This window comes from Poecilia reticulata, linkage group LG7 (assembly GCF_000633615.1).
Source record: "Poecilia reticulata strain Guanapo linkage group LG7, Guppy_female_1.0+MT, whole genome shotgun sequence".
Classification (NCBI taxonomy): domain Eukaryota; kingdom Metazoa; phylum Chordata; class Actinopteri; order Cyprinodontiformes; family Poeciliidae; genus Poecilia; species Poecilia reticulata.
In genome coordinates, this window is record NC_024337.1 from 20,220,601 (window position 1) to 20,240,815 (window position 20,215).

General features: G+C 38.6%; 3 protein-coding genes across 11 annotated transcripts in view; all 3 read left to right on the plus strand.

The window, feature by feature from the left end:
* Window positions 1-3,602, plus strand: part of naca (nascent polypeptide associated complex subunit alpha) — an 11,127-nt gene extending 7,525 nt beyond the window's left edge. For 3 of the 4 annotated variants that reach the window (XM_008414169.2, XM_008414170.2, XM_008414173.2), the window contains 7 exons: window positions 3-486; window positions 931-1,016; window positions 1,260-1,337; window positions 1,427-1,573; window positions 2,502-2,630; window positions 2,729-2,851; window positions 3,053-3,602. In XM_008414169.2, coding sequence (XP_008412391.1) covers window positions 3-486; window positions 931-1,016; window positions 1,260-1,337; window positions 1,427-1,573; window positions 2,502-2,630; window positions 2,729-2,851; window positions 3,053-3,067 — 1,062 coding nt within the window. In that variant the 3' untranslated portion in view covers window positions 3,068-3,602. The remainder of the gene's footprint in view (window positions 1-2; window positions 487-930; window positions 1,017-1,259; window positions 1,338-1,426; window positions 1,574-2,501; window positions 2,631-2,728; window positions 2,852-3,052) is intronic. The other variant, XM_008414174.2, reaches the window with a different exon arrangement.
* A 1,993-nt stretch (window positions 3,603-5,595) lies between these two features.
* ptges3b (prostaglandin E synthase 3b (cytosolic)) lies at window positions 5,596-11,373 on the plus strand. Of its 2 annotated transcripts, XM_008414168.2 has the most exons (8): window positions 5,604-5,803; window positions 8,030-8,143; window positions 8,238-8,304; window positions 8,405-8,503; window positions 9,025-9,114; window positions 9,539-9,607; window positions 10,261-10,288; window positions 10,377-11,373. In XM_008414168.2, coding segments are annotated over exons 1-8 (489 nt in total). In that variant the 5' UTR covers window positions 5,604-5,801; the 3' UTR covers window positions 10,397-11,373. The 2 variants fall into 2 exon arrangements, with proteins under 2 accessions (XP_008412389.1, XP_008412390.1); XM_008414167.2 differs by lacking the exons at window positions 10,261-10,288; window positions 10,377-11,373 and having other exon boundaries at window positions 5,596-5,803; window positions 9,539-9,694.
* A 1,145-nt stretch (window positions 11,374-12,518) lies between these two features.
* Window positions 12,519-20,215, plus strand: part of baz2a (bromodomain adjacent to zinc finger domain, 2A) — a 23,912-nt gene continuing 16,215 nt past the window's right edge. For 2 of the 5 annotated variants that reach the window (XM_017305696.1, XM_008414166.2), the window contains exons 1-4: window positions 12,520-12,837; window positions 13,854-13,971; window positions 15,358-16,209; window positions 17,842-19,866. In XM_017305696.1, the coding sequence (XP_017161185.1) occupies window positions 13,854-13,971; window positions 15,358-16,209; window positions 17,842-19,866 (2,995 nt within the window). In that variant the 5' untranslated portion in view covers window positions 12,520-12,837. Of the gene's footprint in view, window positions 12,838-12,913; window positions 13,018-13,099; window positions 13,430-13,853; window positions 13,972-15,357; window positions 16,210-17,841; window positions 19,867-20,215 lie in introns of those variants that run through there. The other 3 variants (XM_017305697.1, XM_017305694.1, XM_017305695.1) reach the window with 3 other exon arrangements.

Here is a 20,215-nt window from a genome sequence, read left to right on the forward strand (position 1 = left end):
AGGCGTCCCCAGAGGCACCCAAACAGGCTCAGCAAGCGTCCCCCGAGGCATCCAAACAGGCAAAGCAGGCGTCTGCAGACGCCCCTAAAACAGCTGAGGCTTGTCCATTGGCCAAAGCAACAGCCCCTGACGGTGCAGGCCAAACCAAGCAGGCCAAACCAGTCGAGGTGCCGAAGCAAGCCAAACCAACTGATGCTGAAGCACCTAAACCAGCTACTGAGAGTCCTAAACCAGCAAAACCGAAAGCTGATGAGGCACCTAAACAAACCAAGCAAACTACTGAAGTCCCCTCACAACCTGCTCCAGTTGAGCCTATTGTTTTGCCCCCTGCCCCACGTAAACTTACTTTTGCCGAAGCAGTTGCAAAACCTGCACCTGTCAAGCCTGAAGCTGAAAAAATCAGCACTGCTCCCTCTAATCATGTCATATCATCTAAACCTGCTGAAACCCCAGCCAAGATGGAGTCTGTGATCAAGGACGACAATGGTATCTGTTCTTTCTCTCTTTCTCTTTGTGCTGTCTTGTTTCCCAGCCCCATGTTCTGGAAACTTCTAAGATATTTAGATAGGGTCATTATCACCTTCACAGATATCTAGTGTGGGAAGTTTACATTGACTTGGGTTGACGGTGTCAGCAGTTTTCTTTTTGTTGGCAGTTTAGCGTTGTGTTCATTGTTTGTTTTAGCCTTTTGTTAGTGTTGATGTATTGGGTACAGAGATTACCTGTTGGCGCATTAAACATGGGTTTGGCTCATAACTAAAGTGTTCAGATTGTTTGGTGCAGAATCTATTCATCTGTGGCTCTTTTGTAGCAAAGTTCAGACCCACTGACAATGTTTGCTTTTTTTTTTTTTTTTTTTTTTTTTACAGCTTATTTCTAAAACAGTTTGAAGGTGTACCCTATAAATAAATGTATCGTTGGTTTCTGTAGGATCTGGCACAGAGTCGGACAGTGATGACTCAGTTCCTGAGCTGGAAGAACAGGACTCTGCACAGACACAGACGCAACAAGCTCAGGTAAAGATTAAAGTTCAGTCCAGCATATTTTTTATTTGTATTGACCATGGTTTAAATTAAACATCCTGCCCTGATGGCATGACTTCTCCTCTTCAATGATGATTAACATAGTGACTTTCGTTCTTCTGAGCTTCCTGAAGCCACTTCTATGTTCTGAGAAGATTTGTTTTTCATGTTAAAAATGTATTAATCACCTCTTAATTTCCATGCTATGCTAATCCATAAATTTTCTATATCTTATAGCTTGCAGCAGCTGCTGAAATAGACGAAGAGCCTGTAAGCAAAGCCAAACAGAGCCGCAGTGAAAAGAAGGCACGAAAGGTAATGATTGCGCCCTCATTGTTGTACAAATGCAGACAGCTTCTTCTGGATTTCCGCCACATTTGCAACACTATTCCACATGATTGCAGGCGATGTCAAAGCTTGGACTCAGGCAGGTAACAGGGGTCACCAGGGTCACCATTCGCAAATCAAAGAACATCTTGTTCGTCATCACCAAACCAGACGTCTACAAGAGCCCTGCGTCAGATACATACATCGTCTTCGGCGAAGCTAAGGTAACCGGCCTGCATCAGTGTGCTCAACGTGAACCAAACCACTTGTAATAATCACTATTTTTTTATTAACCTAGAGACCAATTTTGTTTTATCATCCAAAGAAGCTAATTATTTAAAACTGATTTTTTTTTTGTCTTATTGCATACACTACATAATGTGTAAAGATTTGCACTTGAAGTATGAATTTTATGAATTGTGTGCCGAATTTAGCATGACAAAACTATAGTAAAAAGAAAACCCTCATGATTTACCAATAGAAAAGCCAAAGTATTTAACATCAAATTAAAAATAGACCTCACTTATATGCTTGTATCAAAGCATCAACTTAATATGTATTAATGGAGACTGAAACTCACTGTTGTACATATGTTTTCAGTTTTTATTGGGTTCAAATGATTTGGACATCAGTTAAAATTGATTTAGTCAGCTATACAGAGTCTACATATGAAGAAATGTGTAAACATTTCCATAAACATTTTTTCAGGTGATAATATAACAACTATTTTAAGTTCTGTATGCATTTTCCATCTATAAAATAAAAAGTAAATCAAATTTTTCGTATCTCTTTAGAAGCTACTCCATTAGCACTTCTGCTGTTGCAGTTCACAGAACCTGACAGCAGCCACTGCTTACTTCTGACTGTTACAGCGTTGCTCATTTAGTAGTTGGATGCTTTATATGCCATTTTTGTTTTGGAGGAGAATAAAACGAACACGGAGGAGAAGAAATTGGGCAAATGAGGATGCTCTCAAAAAGATGGACTAAAAATATCAGTACAGACACTGCCATCATAGAAGTCATTGATTATGTTGACGAATGACAGCAGCCCTGCTATCTATAAATGCCTCTAATGGTGTCGTATTGATAGTGAATCTATTGAAGCCTACTCATGTAACAATCTTTTTTTCTCATTTCATCTGTGCCACAGATTGAAGATCTTTCTCAGCAAGCCCAGCTGGCTGCAGCAGAAAAGTTCAAGGTACAGGGAGAAGCTACAGCAAAGATCCAGGACAACACACAGACGCCCACAGTACAGGAGGAAAGCGAAGAGGAAGAGGTAAGATGTCGTTATTCTCCAGTGGTAAATTAATGCCGCTTTACTGTAAAGGAAATATTGGAGGGAAAAACATAACATTACTGCAATTTTATATGTAGGTTGATGAGACCGGAGTCGAGGTGAAGGACATTGAACTCGTCATGTCACAAGCCAACGTGTCGCGGGCAAAGGCTGTACGCGCCCTGAAAAACAACAACAACGACATTGTCAACGCTATTATGGTGAGAATTCAAAACTTTTATTGGTGAAAATGTATTTAGTCAGCAATGTGTGACTCTTCAGTGATGATTTAACACAGTGACTTTCGTTCTTCTGACTCTACTGAAGCCAACATTTCTGTCCTGAGAAGAGAGAAACTCTCTTCTCACTGTTCAACAGTGTTTTGAGCTCGTACTGACCTGGTGTTTTCTGTTGCTTTGCAGGAGTTGACGATGTAACGGGATCCTGTCAACAAAGAGTTGAAGAAAGGTTGCTGATTAAATCTGAGCTCATTTATACAATTTATACCAAGATGGAAATAAAGTTGTGGCTTGATGAAATTAAAATCTGGCATTTATTGAGACTCTTGGGGAAACGAGGGGAATTTCATCTGATTGAATGTTAAAATAAAGACTTGAAGTACTTTTGTTTTTCCCACTGGTGAAGTATTTGTCCTTGTACAATGATGAAATCCAAATTAGTCATAATAAAGGTTTTAAAAGTAAATTTTTCAGAGTGATGAGCAAGAAGAATTGCAGCTGTAACATTACACCATCCTCCAGATGAGGAGAATATCATGTCCTTTGCTGTTTTATTCACCTCTGTCTGTATTTGGCTTATTTATTTACACCATAAAGACTAAATGAGTTTTTAATGTCCTGATATGTAAAACAATAGAATTAAAACTTGGTGTACTCACATTTTTACCTTGTATTTGCGCTCATGCATAATTTAAGATTACATAATAAAGGCAGGATTGTGTAGTTCCCATCACATGGCTTAATGCTATTTCTGACAGCCTGTGCTTTACCCACACCAGCTTTTAGAAATGAAGATCACAAAAGTGAGGAATTAAAGCTGATGGTCTCCTCTGCCTCCAACTCAAAAGTAACCACAGCAACACTGACATTGCAGTTGAAACTTTATTATATTCACTAATGTATTAGCAACCACTTATAAATTAAGAATGGAATCAAAACAAAATTCTACATTTGCTAAGGGAACTTTGAGATGAATATTCAAATTCATAACAGGTTTAACTATTAAATGTCAACTTCTCTTAGATATTCAAAACAAGGTTTTACCCAGGAAGGAGGCAGATATGAAGAGGTCTGCAATTCTCTTCACAATACCTTATTTTATTTATTTCATATAATCCACATGAGTTTTATTAACCTATCAAAGGCTTACAAAGCCATGACAACAATGTCTTGGTTTGCCAAATTTTAAGCATAGTAATATCAGTGTTTATCGGCTATTGACTTGATAGAAAAGAATAAAACTAGAGAACTGGATTTTTAAGTGTGTTTGACTGCTTCATATATATATATATATATATATATATATATATATATATTTTTTTTTTTTTTTTTTTTTTTACATGATCTAAAAAAATTTGCTTTCATTTCATAAAACTAAAGCTGCAAGTGTTGCATTACTTTTTTAAGACAAAATGTCATTTTAAAGAGCCATTTTAGTCTTTAAAATAAAGAAAAACGTAAAATTATCGACGTGGGTGGATACATTTTCTTTGGATGTTGATATGGAAAAGCTGGAGATGGGCACCAGCAACCCTCCCGACCCCACCAAGGGACAAGGGTGTCAAGAAAATGGATGGATGGATGGATGCTGATATGGAAAGTGATGTAAAAAAAAAAATACATTTTACCATTTCCAACGGTAAAATGGATCTGAAGAATATTAATAGTACTTTGTCATTTTCTTATGGAAGCGTAATGCAAATATAGTCAATGAAAAAAACAGCTAAATTCTGCATTTTGGTTTTTAAATCCACATAATTGTCAGCCAAAGTTATTGAGCCATTGTGGAAGATCTAACGACAACTGGCCTAGCAATTATGTTCTACTTTGTGTTGATCTATACTTCTGGCACATGTAAAAATGTCTTAAAAATACTTCTTGTGTTTTTACCAAATCTTACATTTTCACGCTTTATCTTTAGACCACGTGTGAGTAACATTAGGGCAATTGTAGATAGAAAAAGTTTGTACATGTCCGCCAAAACTCAGGTATTTTGAGAGTAATCTCAGAAATTTTCCAGAAAAAAACTCGGAAATTCATGAGCTCCAAATGTCCCCAGAGTTTCAAAAATCTAAATATTAAAAATGTTAAGATATCCCAATAAATCCTAGAGCTCCAAAAGTCGAAAAATTGCCAGCAAAAACTTTTGAGATCAATCTAATTTTAAAAAGTCGAAAATGTTCGGCTTTACGAACTCAAAACGATTTTTTATACGTTTTTTTGTAGAATTTCTTAAACATTTTCCTCAAAACCTTTTGCTCTAGTAAAATTTAGACTTTTAGAGTTCAGAAATATATATATTTTTAAATGCAGAAAATTTCTTATTTTTTTCTCGCAAAGTTTCGACTTAGGAGTTCATACGTTTTTTCTTAAACATTTCTTGCTTGGATTAACGTCAGTGCCCTGTTTTTTCTCTCTATCTGCAATAGTTTTGTTGTGCGAAAAATAAAACAAGTCACATTAAATTAATAGAAGTGATTATTCAAAATCAAATATTTTATTGATCCCAAATAGAAATTAAATGACCATATTACTTGCACTCTAGTTTTAAATCATATTACTGCATTTTGCACACATTTATTTTTCCTGTCCGTAAATCATTTATCAAACTGTATTTCACTGAAAGCATAGCGGGCATGACTTGGACTTTACAGGAGGTTCTGTCGTGAAAGGCCCCGCCTCTCACATCACTCGTGGCTGTGGCTGAAAGCTCTAGAAACATCTACTTCACTTCCGACTGCGTTAGATCTGCTATTCTCATTCCAGTGTACGTAAGAAAATCCGGCGTGTAGTCCACAAGCTAGCGGCGTTTGCCCGGGTCGTGTGTGAGCGGCGGTTTCTTTTTTGAACAAAAAAGCATAAAAACAAGCATTATCATTTTTCTTCTAAGACTGGTTTATCTTCTGGAAAGACGCCCACTTCACGCCGAGAAATGTAAGTTGTGGAGAGTGAACGGGAGGAGGCAGCGTGTGGAAAGTGCGGTAGCTTTGGTGTCGCTGCCCTCATAACATGCTTTTGCAAAGGCGGGAGGTTTGGCCTTGCCTATATGTACTGAGAGCTTGTTGACGTTAACCCGACTTTAATATGACATGTGAAAAGCTAGCAGTGTCTGGTTACAATAATATCCAGTAAGCCCGCCGTTAAACCGGGAAGTTGGCTATTTTTTGCGGGCTCTGCGGGGGCACCGCATGGTTTCAGTGAGGACAGTAGCCTTGTTAGCATAGCTAGCTATGCTCATTGAGACTTCTGGAAGGCTCAGTCATTAGATTAGCACCAGGGCTGTGGAAGTAGTCAGGATGTTCCCGCTGAACAGAAAATCTGATGGATTTTAACAGCAAATCCAAGCCTTTAATTGCTACTTTATTTTTGAGAGAGAGAGAGCAGTTTAGAGATACGCAGAAACTTAAAGCTAGTACTAGCGAAACTTAGCTGTGTAATTAACCAAACTCTCTTTAGAAATGGTTTGCCTCCTATCGAATTACCTATTGTTTTATAATTTTCCTTTTTAGTTTTAATTTTAAGAGGGATCTTAAAAAAAAAAAAGATCCCTCTTAAAAACAAGGGTCCATGTGCACGTGCTTCTGATGACATCACACCAGGCAGCTAACAGCTCTGGTGTTATTTGTGTATTTCAAAATAATTCCTTGTTAATATGCGTTTACTTGTATTCAGAATAAAACAGATGGACCCACATGTGAATTAACACACGGATTTCAGTTACCTTTGGCACAGATAAAAACAGAACCAGTTTATGTGGAGCAACAGGATGGACTGGTACAGAAAGATATCAGATCATTCTTTAGCTAATTTTGAGTAGAGTTGTACTACATGACAATGTTCAAGTCCCAGTGATTCTTTCAACATCATTCCAATGCCAACTCAAAATAAACTAAATATAAATAAAAAATATTCACCAGTCAGAGAAGTTGGTTAAAAAGGTGTTAAGACTGCCTACCCTACTAAAATAGGTAATACTGGTACAGGGTTAGGGTTAGTCTGTATTACCTATTCTTAGTCTGTATTTTTAAAAAATACATAGATGGGTTAATTATTTAAAAGAATGTGTAAATGAGGCTGGACCAGACTATCCAGAAACATGAACCCCAACGATAAAAACAAAAAATCAGTCTGATCAGATGGATCAGTGGAGTAATTCTGCTGTCATATGTAAACGTTTCCCTTTTGTTGAAACACCAGCCTTTCCATAGTAGTCAATAACTTAATTAATTATTAATTTAATAAGCCTAACATGTCAAGCTTGAGGATGCACAAATGCTTTACTTTTGTCAGTGAAGAGTGTAATGTGAGGCTCTGTGGCAACCTGACACAAGGTCTTGTTGAAGGCCATCTGTTCTTACAGACATCAGTAGCAAAAACATTTGGTGTGTGTTGACACAGGTAGTCTGTAGTTACCTTTGCTGTGCGATTAAAAAGCTCTAGATTAAAAAAAAAAAAAAGAAGTTTAATGAGATTAGACTCCCACAACTGCGTTGTTAAACATTTCCCGATTGAGTATTTGTCATTACAGCTGCACATTAGCATATATTTTGGTTTTCTCCCAGCTGAAGCTTGGTAACAATTTTTTTGTAAGAGATGTGATTTAGATGCAGAAAAACCACTGATGTGACTATTTGGTTCTAATAAAAGTGATGGCCAGCTCTTCAATAGAGTGAAATATGGTTTTGTAATTAAATCTGTGCACCGTAATTAACCAAAACTTGATTTATGGCACTTACCATGATTAATTTCATCTGAAATGGCGGATTCCCTGAGTAGACTTTTCCTGTCTTATGCCAATTTCCAGTTTTATTTCATTTTTTGACCTGCAGGTTGCCAATTTTCTTAGGTTTTTTTTCCCAGGTCTATAACACTCAAGAGAAATATTCTGCAGGTTCTTTGGTAGAAGTTGTGGTTTTGAAATCAAAGAAAATTAAGGCATTACAACACTATCTGTGTTGATGTAACAAAGCATATGCCGATTGATGCTTTAATTGAAAATGGTGGAAGTTGTTAAAAATCAGTTTTTACTTTAGTATTTAGCTGGTTATTTAACAGTTCGAGTCAGTTCAGATAACTGATTTGTGCATCTCTGCCTCTTGCTTCTCATTGAATAGTTATAAGAAGTCTTAACCTTCTGTGTGTGTATTCTTATTCTTTCAGGCTTCCAGCAATTGCTAAGTGGTACGACAGGAGGGATTCTGTTTTTATAGAGTTCTGTGTGGCCGACAGCAAAGATGTTAAAGTTAACTTTGATAAAACAAAGTTCGGATTCAGGTATGTGTCCATATAGTTGGGTGTATAACAATATTATTAAGTTCATGAACAAAGCTAAAATTTAACCCTTTGTCCTTGCAAATTTCTCCCACAGCTGTGTTGGACCTGATGATACTAAATTGGAGAACCAAGTAGATCTTTTTGACGCTATTGATGAAAATGTAAGTTACAGCTTTATTCAATAAATAGACACAGCGCTGAAAAGTTTTATGAAAATTTTTTTTTTTTTTTTCCTTTCTCTCTTTGATTCTCTTGTTGCAGGCGTCCAAACATAACCGCACAGATCGTTCGGTCTCGTGCTATCTACGAAAAGCACAACCAGGAAAGGCGTGGCCAAGACTAACAAAAGACAAGGCTAAGGTTAGTTAAGTATGCTTGAAACGCTGAGAATAAAGCAGGTTCATTCTTACGGAAAAACTTGAACACTGGTGATTTTCAACTTGCTGAAATGTCTGTACAGTTATCAACCTGAAATTCACAATACGATTACAGCAGTTACTATATATATATATATATATATATATATATATATATAAATCCCTGTCTGAGGATTAGGATTAGATTGGTTTTAGATGTTGAATAAAAGAAACATCAATTGGGGTTGCTGTGGTGACGCAGGGGTTAAGCACAACCCATGTATGGAGGCCTTAGTCCTTGACGCAGCCGTTGCAAGATCGATTCCCGGCTTGGCAACCTTTGCTGCATGTCTTTCCCCATCTCTCATTACCAACTTTCCTGTCAATTAACTATCAAATAAAGGCCACTAGAGCCAATAAAACTTTTAGAAAACGAAACATCAATTTTATTACTTATATATTTATATGCATCTTTTTAAACAGGCTTAGGGCAAAGATAATAATCCTGGTCTTCTTTGTTCACAGTTGTCTTGGCTCAGTGTCGACTTCAACAACTGGAAGGACTGGGAAGACGACTCAGAGGAGGAGATGGGCAACTTTGATCAATTCTCAAATGTAAGCGCTTTGAGATTACTGCTGTTGAGTTGGAACATAAAAGAAAATTCCTCTATTTGGGCTTGTGGGTGCCTTTATATGAATTAGTCCCATAGAGTTGATTATTTTTTTAAGCAATTCAGTTTGAATAAAAGACTCATTCACAGTCTTATATTAAACACCTCAAATGTTGATCTTCAATTTTGATGACATACAATACAAACATGTTATTAAATAAATGCATTTTCAGCATGGCTGCGTTTTTTTTTAATACTTGGTATATACAAATATATTTGGTGTATATTTTTATCATCTCGCAAACAATTGTACCAGAAATACTGATCTTGGTGTTATGACAGTATTAAGTTAGCTTTTAAGTTGGTAGCAATAGCTTGTTTGAACAAAAATTAAAGAAATGAATGTAATATTGACTTTATTGTTACAGATGATGGACAACATGGGAAGAGAGGATGACCTGGATAATCTAGATCTTGATGCAGATGGTGCAGATGATGTAAGACTTTATGAATTTTTATTTGACTTTTTATGCTTTATTAGGTTTTCCATCTTTGGTGTACATAAATAAACTTGCTTATCAAAACTCTATAAATCTGTGCAATCTGAAATTTTTTTTGTAGTATTTCTTCAGATCCAGTAACAGATTTCCAGACTTTATTTCCTCTTTCTCGTTTTCAAATGAAAAATCTAGATTTCTAAAAAAAATTGTTACGGAAAACATTTTCCTTTCATAATCGTACCGATTACGTATACCTACCAAAGTACCAATCCTAAAGATGTCATTTGAACCAATATTTTGCATGACTAGAATAAAAAAAAAAGCTTATTCAAGGGGGTGGTAGCAAGATTGAGGACATAGTCTGCCATCTGGAAGCATAAACGAGAGATACACTGAGCTTTACCATGAATGAAGATGGATTTATGGCTCCATTTCAACACTTACCAACTTAGCTGCATTATTTAACCTTCTTTTCTCCTAAAAAGCAACTAGTGGCAAATCTAGAAGTATTTTTTTCTGTTGTGGATATTTTTGTTGAGTAAATCTGACACTGAACGGCAACCCCTCCCACTGTGCCATTTTCTTAAGCCAACAGTCAAGTTTATGTCTTTAACCTAATCTTTCTGTTTTTGTTTGTCTTTAAACTGTAGGATGACACTGCAGATAGCGACGATGATAGTAAGTATTCATGAACATTTCTACAGAGCGCAACCAGAGCGATGATTTTCTTTGCATGTATTCAGCGACGCCTATTTTTCACTTTCAGAAATGCCGGACTTGGAGTAAGGCGTTGTAAAGAAGATGGAAGAACGGAGGATGAGGGAGAAATCTTAACAAATGTATATCTTGAAACTGAAGACAGTGACAAACAACTGTACATATGAGTCAGTAGCCATATTTAAATCCATAGCCTCAGCTCCAAACTCTTTGACCAGTCAGTCTACCTAAGGTTGATTTGCATGGTATTGTACAGAGCAGCTATCTCCATGTCCATTTGCTGTACTGCACCTTTTTTGGGGTATCTTGTTTTAATGTTGAATATTACAACTAAGCACACATTTTATTTGTTGGGGAAAAACTGTATAGTTGTACCTAACTGAGCAATACATGTTAAAAGTTGCAGTTTTTCAAATGAGTTGCTTGAAAATGATTGGACTCCCCCCGTTGGCGATGTTGTGATTTTAAAGGTAGTCGACCAGTGTAGTGTATCTCATGATTTAAGAATTAGATGCATTGACTGACTGGGTCCTCTAAAGACTTCCATGTGCTGTAATTTAGTTATCCAGGAAGCCTGTATCTGTAGCTTAACCTTTGCAGCTTACATGTCCCCCTTTCACCTGTTAAATGTCTGTAAACCTGGATCAATCTGAGACAATTGCAGGATGACTTGCTTTTCTCCAGTTGTCACCTACTGCAACAGCAGCTTGGTTTCCATTAATTGGATGGATTTATTTAAAGCTCCTCTCTTATTCTGTCATCTAGCTTTCACATATGTCTGAGAAGAGGCAAATTAAAGTGTTTTGCAGCTGTTGAAGTTGGTTAAGCCTCAGAATTATGCGGTTTGTTGCTCTCCTACAGTTTTGTTTATTTTTTAACTCATACTCCCTCATGGTTTTTGGACATTGTTGGAACTAAAATAAGTAATGACCAAATCATATTTGCACTGTTGAAAATGTAAGGAGAAGCAAGTACTATTCAATTACAGTGAAAATGTTTTTGTTTTTTACTGTCTACATCTTTCTAATAAACAGTTTAAGAATCAATGTCTTTCTTTTTCAGTTTTAGGTTTTGACTTTACACAAGACATTTGATCCAATCAATTATTTTTGCCAGATGTAAAGCCAATTTCTAGCTATGAAATAAAATCTGTTTATGTTGGACCTTTTCTTAATTAATTAAAAATAACTTAAGTTGTTGACGAAAACCCTTTTTCTCTGCAAGTCGGATGCATTACAACCACAAACATCAATGTATTTCATTGGGATATTGCGATGGAGAAAAAAAAGGATGACTTGTTCACCATTTTGAAAATTTTTCATAAGGTCTGGGAAACAACTTTTTTTTACATTTATGGATTAAGAACATTAAATGGTATTTGTAGAATGCCACAAATGGCTGGTTGTGAATACGGAAAAGCAGTGGGTCAGCTGAATGAGAATATAAGGTCTGATACTGGAGATTCATTGAAGATTCTCTCGTATAAATCCAGACATATTCAGCTGAAAATATGTTCAGAGATGCTTTCTATACACCTCTATCTACCTTTAAAGTTAGATTTAAATTTAAAAACCAAATGACAACCTCAATGCTAAAACTACACCTGACCAAATTTGTACTTTGAGAACATTTGGGTAGCACATCATGTAGGTTCATGTGCACAATAAAATATTTTAGGACGCAAATCTAGACCAACTTTATTAAATTGAATTAAATGTATTCTACTTGCAGTGCTAATTACCTGAAAATTATTTTTAGTACTCACGCTTTCTGAGTCGTAGTACATTGGCGCTAGGACCCAGAAAGCACCAGGATTTAAGGCCTAGAATAATATATTAGCATACTTCCTCTTTAGGCCCGATTTCCTCACAGATTGCCATTTATGAGAAAATTGCCACAAGATGCAATAATGTAGCTTCCTGTTTACACACCCGACTGCAGTAAAATAAAAGTTTAGAGCTCAAATAATAAATTTAATATTAAAAACACAACTATTGCGTTTTTTAAGTGTAAATATTTTAAATAGAAAATATTAAATGAAATAATTGCTCATTAATACGTGTGTTAGTCGCTAGAAGTAATTATGTCAACTGTATTTTACAAATTTATTCTATATTCAAAATTCTTTTACTTGCTGAATCAAATAAAAATATTTTTTACTAAGTGATGAATTAGTTTGTGCCGTTGGCTATAATTTAAATGGATTTGTTTTTTGGCTTTATTTCCCTCCTCTGTGTGTATAAACGCGTCTTGAACTTTGTTGAAGTACTTTTACCGGATGTGTGTGCGCCTCATTGTTGGGACGTTAACGCGGCTCCAGCTTCACTCCGTTCTGTGATCATGGCTGCACCGGACCTCAACAGCCATGTTTGCTAATTTAAAACCCAAAGGTTAGGGAATAGTTGTTTATAATTTATCGCTGTGTCATCTTCACCCACGCTTACCCGTTAACACGGAGGGGGTTTAAAGCCGTCGGCGCCTCCGGAACCCAAGGACTAAACAGAAAAAAGGTTGGCCTGTTTTGAGTGGAATATCGGTGAAACTTTGGATGGTGGCGGTGTAGGAGGATGATGCTCTGCAGAAATTGTCTGTGTGCGTAAACAATGTAACTTCATCTGGCTGCTAGCTAACGTTAGCCCGTCATCAAATGGGAGTACGCCTCCGTTTATTAATCCGCGAGTCTGTTTTTTGTGAGTTCGTTTTTATTTTTAACAAACCGGCTTGAATTTTTTGCATTCACCACGGGATAAACCAGCGTGGTTATGGTACCTGCTAACGTCGCAGCCTACTTACTCCGGATAAGGATGCTATTAGTTAGCTTTATCTGTTAGCTTTGTTCTTTTGTGATGATGTAGCTAAATAACCTTGGGGGGTGCTAGGCTGATATTCTCTGTTATATATTCCGGGCATGAAAAGTTGCTGGGAACCCTTCGGACTCGCACTTTAATCTAACATTAAGGATAAAATGGCCAGCACAGCCGTCTGGCAGCGCTTTAAAGTAGTGGCTGGTTCATTTGAGGGCGCTAAGCTAACGCGGCGCCTGCTGTTGCAACGGCCTCGTTGAATTAGGAAATCAAGATCCCGGAGGACTATCGAAAACTGGTAAACAGCCACTGCTGTTGTCAACGGTTCTTTAAAATATCAATACATTATTAGTTTATCCCCTCGCCTTCCTACACTGCCGCCCTGATGATGTTTCGTGCTTGTGTTTCTACCTGTAATGAACATTTTTAGTCTGTGCCCGTATTAGCAGCGCCTCATCAGCGGTAATGATGAGCTCCTACCGTAATATTCGGCTTGTCCATTACATTCGCTCGGGCCTGGCATCTGCTGCTGCTGCTGCTGGCTGCGACATTTTAACGGCTGCTGCCGTTGGTCCCAAAATGCTGTCACAAAAATAGGTTAACCAGGCTCTATGAAACAAAACAGAACTTGGTTATTTGTGATTTCTTGAATTTTAATGGAGCCTAACAACAGACTAGTGCTGTGATACTATTTTTATTTGATTATTATTATTATTTTTTAGATGGACTCGAATAACCATTTCAACTATGGCACCTCAACAAACTCAGGACTGAAACTCTCCTCAGGGGATTCTCTTTATACTAATGGGTCCTCCATGAGTTTTCCACAGCAGGGGAAGAGTGAGTATAACATCATTTAATACACGTTTCAACTTAAGGTCTGGGGGCCAAATCTGGTCCACCCTGTAGACTCTAGCGGGTCACATAAAACCTTCAACATAACAGTTGTGTGCTTAAATATTATTTTGTATTCATCAAATTAAAGCATTTTTAGCTGTATACTGCAAAATTACAAATATGTTGAACATTATTTCATTTTAATAAGTACTCATCGAATGCAGAGGTCGTGACACAAGACTGTTGCTCCAAGATTAGGTTGTGATGGTCATATGCGTTAGCCGTTGGAGAGGGGTCAGCATTTGCATCCTGACTTGTCTGCAATTGCAAAAGCTGTGATACGTTTGATTTGTTCTTAACTGCTTAATAATTGTATTAAAATTGGGTTTTAAACCTTCCAGAAACTGTCAAGCATGAAAAGTTCATTTGTGCTTGGCAATGAATAAAAGTTCATTTTGTTCATGAAAATGAACAAAATTTTCATTGTTCATGAAAATGAACAGTTTCAGCAACAAACAATTCAAAGTGCTTTGCAGTGGCTTAACAGGCTGCACCAGTGAGTCTTTAAAATAATTACTGATGCCCTCCACGAGCACATTTAGATAACTGTTGAGAAAAAGGCAAATTAGTATTTATTTTTTTTATTTTTTAGCGAAGCACCAATATAAAAATTTGGCCTAATATTTGATATAAATATTGCTGGTACGGCTGATAACCATTATTTGCCAGTACTGTACATATTACAAATATTTCATTGTTCTATTGACACCTTCAAAAAAAAAAAAAACTTCACTCCTACTTCAGTTAAGCTTTCCAGAATCCTGCACTTCATCACTATCACTGTCACATGACCAAACAAAAACCACATGACCAACTCCTCCCCCTGCCCTCCGTAGAAACAAATGGCAATAAGATGGAAATCGATATCGGTTGCTGATATTGGCTCAGTTTTATTTATCGGACCGATATTGATCTATATATATATATATATATATATATATATATATATAGATCAATAGGAAAGCTTAACAAGGGACAAGTGCTGCAAATTACACCATAAGAATCATGTGTCTGTCTATATCAAATAAACCTAATGAATAAATAAATGTTTTAAAAAAGACTAAAATTGTCTATCGATGTTGGTGTTAATATCTTGGATCCCTAATTTTTTTTATCTTGGTGCCTCTCTGTTTGTTGGTCAGTTTATGTATTGTAAAATATAGAACTTCTGATTAATTGACTACCATGTGAAATTAAATAATTGTCACAACACAGAGAATCATTGCACACATTTCCTGAACTGAACTCCTCTTAATTTATTTGTTTCCAGGAATAAACATGTTCTTTCTGTTTGAACAGTTTTTTAAGCTGTTTCTGCTCTCTTAACAGATCTGAATGGCGAAATGAATGTGAATGGCGTCACTACTGTACACGGGTCGAGTGTGTCTGGTTCCCACCCCCCGTCAGCTCCTTACCCGCACATGAGCGGCCACCACCAGGGCGCCGTTGGCTACGAATACCTGTGGGGGGGGCTCCCTCAGTATGGCCCCAGCATGGGCTCGTCATCAGGGCAGGGGGTCCACCAGAAGCAGCCGGCACCTGGGATAGCACAGTCTCAGTCACAGCACCACTTCCAAAGCCACGGCCAGTACCAACTGAACGGCGGCGTGGAAGCGTCCCACCAGCCCCCCATCGCAGGCCAAACAAACGTCCCTCTAACGGGCAACAGCCAGTATTGGAACAGGAGCAACCCCACCCAACAACAGATGAGTTATAATTCCCCCAGCATGTATGGGAGCTTCCAGAGTCAGTCTCATCCTGGCGTTGCGCCGTCCCCACATCACCAGCAGCAGACCTTACAACCTCCCGCCCATCAACCATCTCAGCAGCCCCTCCTCTCCCACCATCAGCCTCACCATCACCACCAGCAGCAGCAGCAGCAGCATTACAGTATGATGACAAATGGGATGCCCTTCTACCAGCCCCCCCAGCAGCAGCTGCCACAGCAATCTCAGTCCCAGACTCGCATGATGCCCCCTGCTGCCCAGAACTTCACCCCACCCCGTGGCAGCCCGCAGCACCACAGCTTGGGCAGAGGGAGCAGCAGCAGTCCTCTGCCGGTGGGGATGTCACCAACACCAGTTGTGTCACCACCAATACAGGACTGTGGGTCACCCAAAGGTCTCAGCAGGGATCGCAGCCCCCACAATAGCAGTGCAGGGATGTCCTCTCCACTGCAAGGTGACTTTTTCTGAATATGATGGTTATGTTCTCGCTGTTTGCTCAGTTCTTCATTTTGATATGGTTGCACTGTTGCATGTTGTCATCGCCGCCTTAAGGTTGAAGACATTTTGTGTCTTTCATTTTGAAGACAAGTCACACTTTCCTAGTCTACAATCTTATTTCCTCCTTCTAATGTCTGGACATGAGTCATGCTCGTCATATGGTTTTATTTCTGCTTTGCCATTACTGACATCATCACCTCTGCTGAAAACTTGCACTTTCATATTAACAGAAGCTATAATGGTGATTGTGAAGTCTCCGAAGAAAAAACAGGCTAAGTTGTAACTTGTGCATCTACTGTATTATTAGGTTAGTTTCAGCTTATAAAGTCAGGCATTGGGATAGTACCAACATATCACCAGCAGGTGTCACTGTTTTACTTTTGGAAAATAATGTCATCCAGAAGATTTGTTTTTGGGGAGAAGCCTTTTTATTTGCAGGAGGGGTGGGCGATATGGACTTAAAGTTTTAACATAACATGTTGTGGTACTATTATGATAACAGCAAAAGTGACAATTAGAGCTATTTTTGGATTTTTTAGGGTAACTGTGTTGCGCTACAAACACAACTACTGCTCTTGAGAAACATTTCTGTTGATAATATGCTTCTTTAGAAAGTGTGATTTGTATCATTAAGTTGCACAAATTAACTTCATTTAATAATATATTTAAATATATCGATATTTATTGATGCTCTCATTGAAAAAACATTGAAAAGAAAAAAAACAATCCTGAGCATACAGGCATTTCTTTTGATTAGAATTTATTGTGACAATGATAAATCAAAATTTGTATAAGAAATATGATAAACAATATAATGAATACCCATCACTAATTCAGAGTGGTATTCAGTTATACATCTTGTAAAGATGTGAAAATCCTTCTGTAAAGGTTGAAAAATCAAACTCTAAAATTTTAGAAAATTATGAGATAATGAGAAGAGTCTCTAATATGATTACAAATATAAACATGTACAATTGGCTAATCTTCACTAATACCATCAAAAGACTAACTTGAAGATGTTTAACAACAAACCTATTAAGGAGATTTGGTGATAAAAGACGAAAATGCGGAAAAGCCCCTCATTCCCACTGTTTGATAGAGTATATAGACGACCTAAGACTTATGTTTGAAGGACCCTGGCAACCTTGTAAAACTTCACATTTTAAAACACCAGGACAGTTGTAATAAATAAGTGGGGAAAAAAAATTTAATTGGGTCATCATGTGATCTTCCAGCAGAGAAATTGTTCACGAGGCACAAAGTCAACCTTCTTTCGTGACTGTCTCAGTCCAAATACGTAAGACTTGTAGTACAAACCAGAGAAGAGTATGGAGCATAAGAGGCAAACAAGACTTTGACGTCTGTTAAACATTTTAGGAGACTAAATGATGTCCTTTTCCCCCCTCATTGAATAAATGTAAGCAAATTATATTATAGATTGAACTTTTGTCTTAATCTTTCAACAAATTTGTCTGTCTGCATAATAGGATGTTGTTCATACAGAGATGAAGTACCAAATGTACCATTTATAAATACTTTTGATTGAGTCAACTAATAATTTTGACATTTTGATTCTCTTCTCCTTTAGGGTTTTCAAGGGAAGCTGCTAAGGAAGTTGATGCAAGCCACGCTGGCGGTGAAAAACCACCTATTGTCCAGAGGTCACCAAAGACTGACAGCTACCAACTTAAACCTTCTGCTCCTCATGCGAGTCCTAAAAGCGATTATTGTCAATATTCCGATCAACCAGCAGCTCCGTATCCAGAAGTTACTCCCCCTGTTAGAGATGCAGTCGTTTCCTCACATCTCCAGCATGTGACCTCTCCACTTTCGGCATCAAGTTCAGGGGCCTCGATGTCTCTTATGAAGGCTTCGACTCCACCAGGGGTTTCCACTTCATCTGGATCTCCGTCATCTGCCTCTGGACCTCCTGTCGTGTTATCTGGTGATGTGGATGTGCCCTTCTCTTCATCTTCTGCAGCTTCTTCAAGAATTTCCTCACCTCCTGTTGTAGTCCAAGGACTGAGGTCTTCTACTTCGCGAGCTTTGGAAACATCTGCCCTAGGATTCAAGCTTCTGCCACAGGGGCACTCTTCTTCTCTGATTCATTCGAGTGAGAGCATATCTGTTGGCACAGGTTCTTTGGGCCCTCCTGCCTCATCTTCATCCGAGTTTTTAGTTGATCAAACCAAGTCTGTACCTCCTCCTACAGCCTCTAAACCTACTTGTGTTTCTCCTCCTGCCGTCGTCTCCATCACTTCTCAATCGGCAACTGTTGCGTCTCCAGGGTTGCCGATGTCTCACGGGTCCAAGCCAGTTTTGACGCCATCTGTCGCCAATGCATTTGGAGGTCAGCATGACATACCTGCTCCCCCAAGGTTGATATCTGCTCCTTCATCTTTGAGTACCAATTCCACATCTCCCAGTGTGGCGTCTTTGAAGATTCCAGCGTCTTCGCGTTCAACGTTACCTGTCCCCTGTTTATCAGCGTCTGCAGTAGGAACCCCTTCAGTTGGCAGTAAACTTTCTGAACCAACTTCAGCAACATCCCAGTATCGCAAACACACTCCGCCAGCTGTCGACACAAGTCTTTCCACTGCTTTTGCAGCATTGACGCCACCAAGATTGGTGAAAGCTCCCTCTGTCACAGCCCAAACCGGCTCTCCAGTCCGACCTCAATTCACCCTACCTCTAACCACTCAAGCCTCCAGGACTGCACCGTTGTCCAACCCTCCTGCCTTGGTTTACATGCCTTTGCCGATGGGGACGTCTTCTAAAGCTGTCGGAAACTCTGTCTCTCCAAACCTTGCAGCTTCTTCTCTGATGTCAGAGCGTCATGCTCCTGGTGAGGAGAAGAGGGAAGTGGAAAATAAAAGGAACGGAAAACCAGAGGAGAGCCTATCCCAGCTGGATTCAGACCCAGTACTGACCGAATCTCACGTGGCTGCGGTTGAAACCAAGAAGACGGAAGTCTGCCAGTATAAATCTCCCACTGATCCGCTGGGAAAATCATTACAGACATCTGAAGAAAATCTCCAAAATGCTTCAGATTTAGAGAAGCACGAAGTGAAGAGCAGCATCCTCTCAGATGCAGCAGACTCTCCTGTGGCGTCTACTCCAATCGGAAAGCCCCCGCATCTCAAAAGCACAAGGTTACAACATCAAACCAATGAAGAAAGCTTTGACATCTCCTCTGAAATTGCTTCTTTTTATGACAAATCAACATTTGACTCCCCCTCTAGACTCTGTGCCAGCTCCATCTTAGAAAAGACCTCTCATATCGATGGTGATGCCTCGTTTTTAGGTGATTCTTCTCAGTTTGACACCTCTCAGCTGGACACCACATCCTGTGTTGAGGAGGACCAGTCTGCTACGTTTGACAGCTCCGGAGAAGGGAGCTTCTCGGCGAAGGACTCCAGAGATGACACCATGGAGTCGACCAGGGAAGAGGAAGCCTCCGAGGTGGAGGCGACCAGAAACAGCAGCCAGGTCACAGAAGGTTCAATGCTGGAGTCGTCTTTAGATACAACCACTCAGACCGGAGACACTGCTGCTGACTCGAGCCACGTGAACAACTCGTGTTTATCTGCATCGTCTCAGCCAGTTTCTCAAGGTACATTGAAACATTTCTGAAGTTAAAGTTAGATTTTAAGTTTAAAAGGAGTTTTTTTTTTCTCTTTGTCTTCATAGAGGGTTCCTAGGTAGACTGGATATCACATAGTCTGATATTAAAATATTATCTATCAAGTGAAGTTGCCGTCTTCAAATCAAATGGAATTGGTGTCAAAATTTTGTGCTGGTTTGTGAAGCAAAACATTTTTTGTTTGTGCCATTGTCACTTTAAAGATTTTAGTAAATGTTTCCAGAGGTCATATAAGGTCAACCAGTACCAAACAACTGCTACAAAAATTTCAGTTGCAAAAAGATAGCAAAGTTAATTTATATACATTTTGTGTTTATAT

Coding starts and splice junctions, on each gene's coding strand:
- ptges3b (XM_008414167.2), top strand. Junction 8,305..8,404: donor TTGACGCTATTGATGAAAAT/GTAAGTTACAGC, acceptor CTCTTGTTGCAG/GCGTCCAAACATAACCGCAC. Junction 9,115..9,538: donor ACTTTGATCAATTCTCAAAT/GTAAGCGCTTTG, acceptor TTATTGTTACAG/ATGATGGACAACATGGGAAG.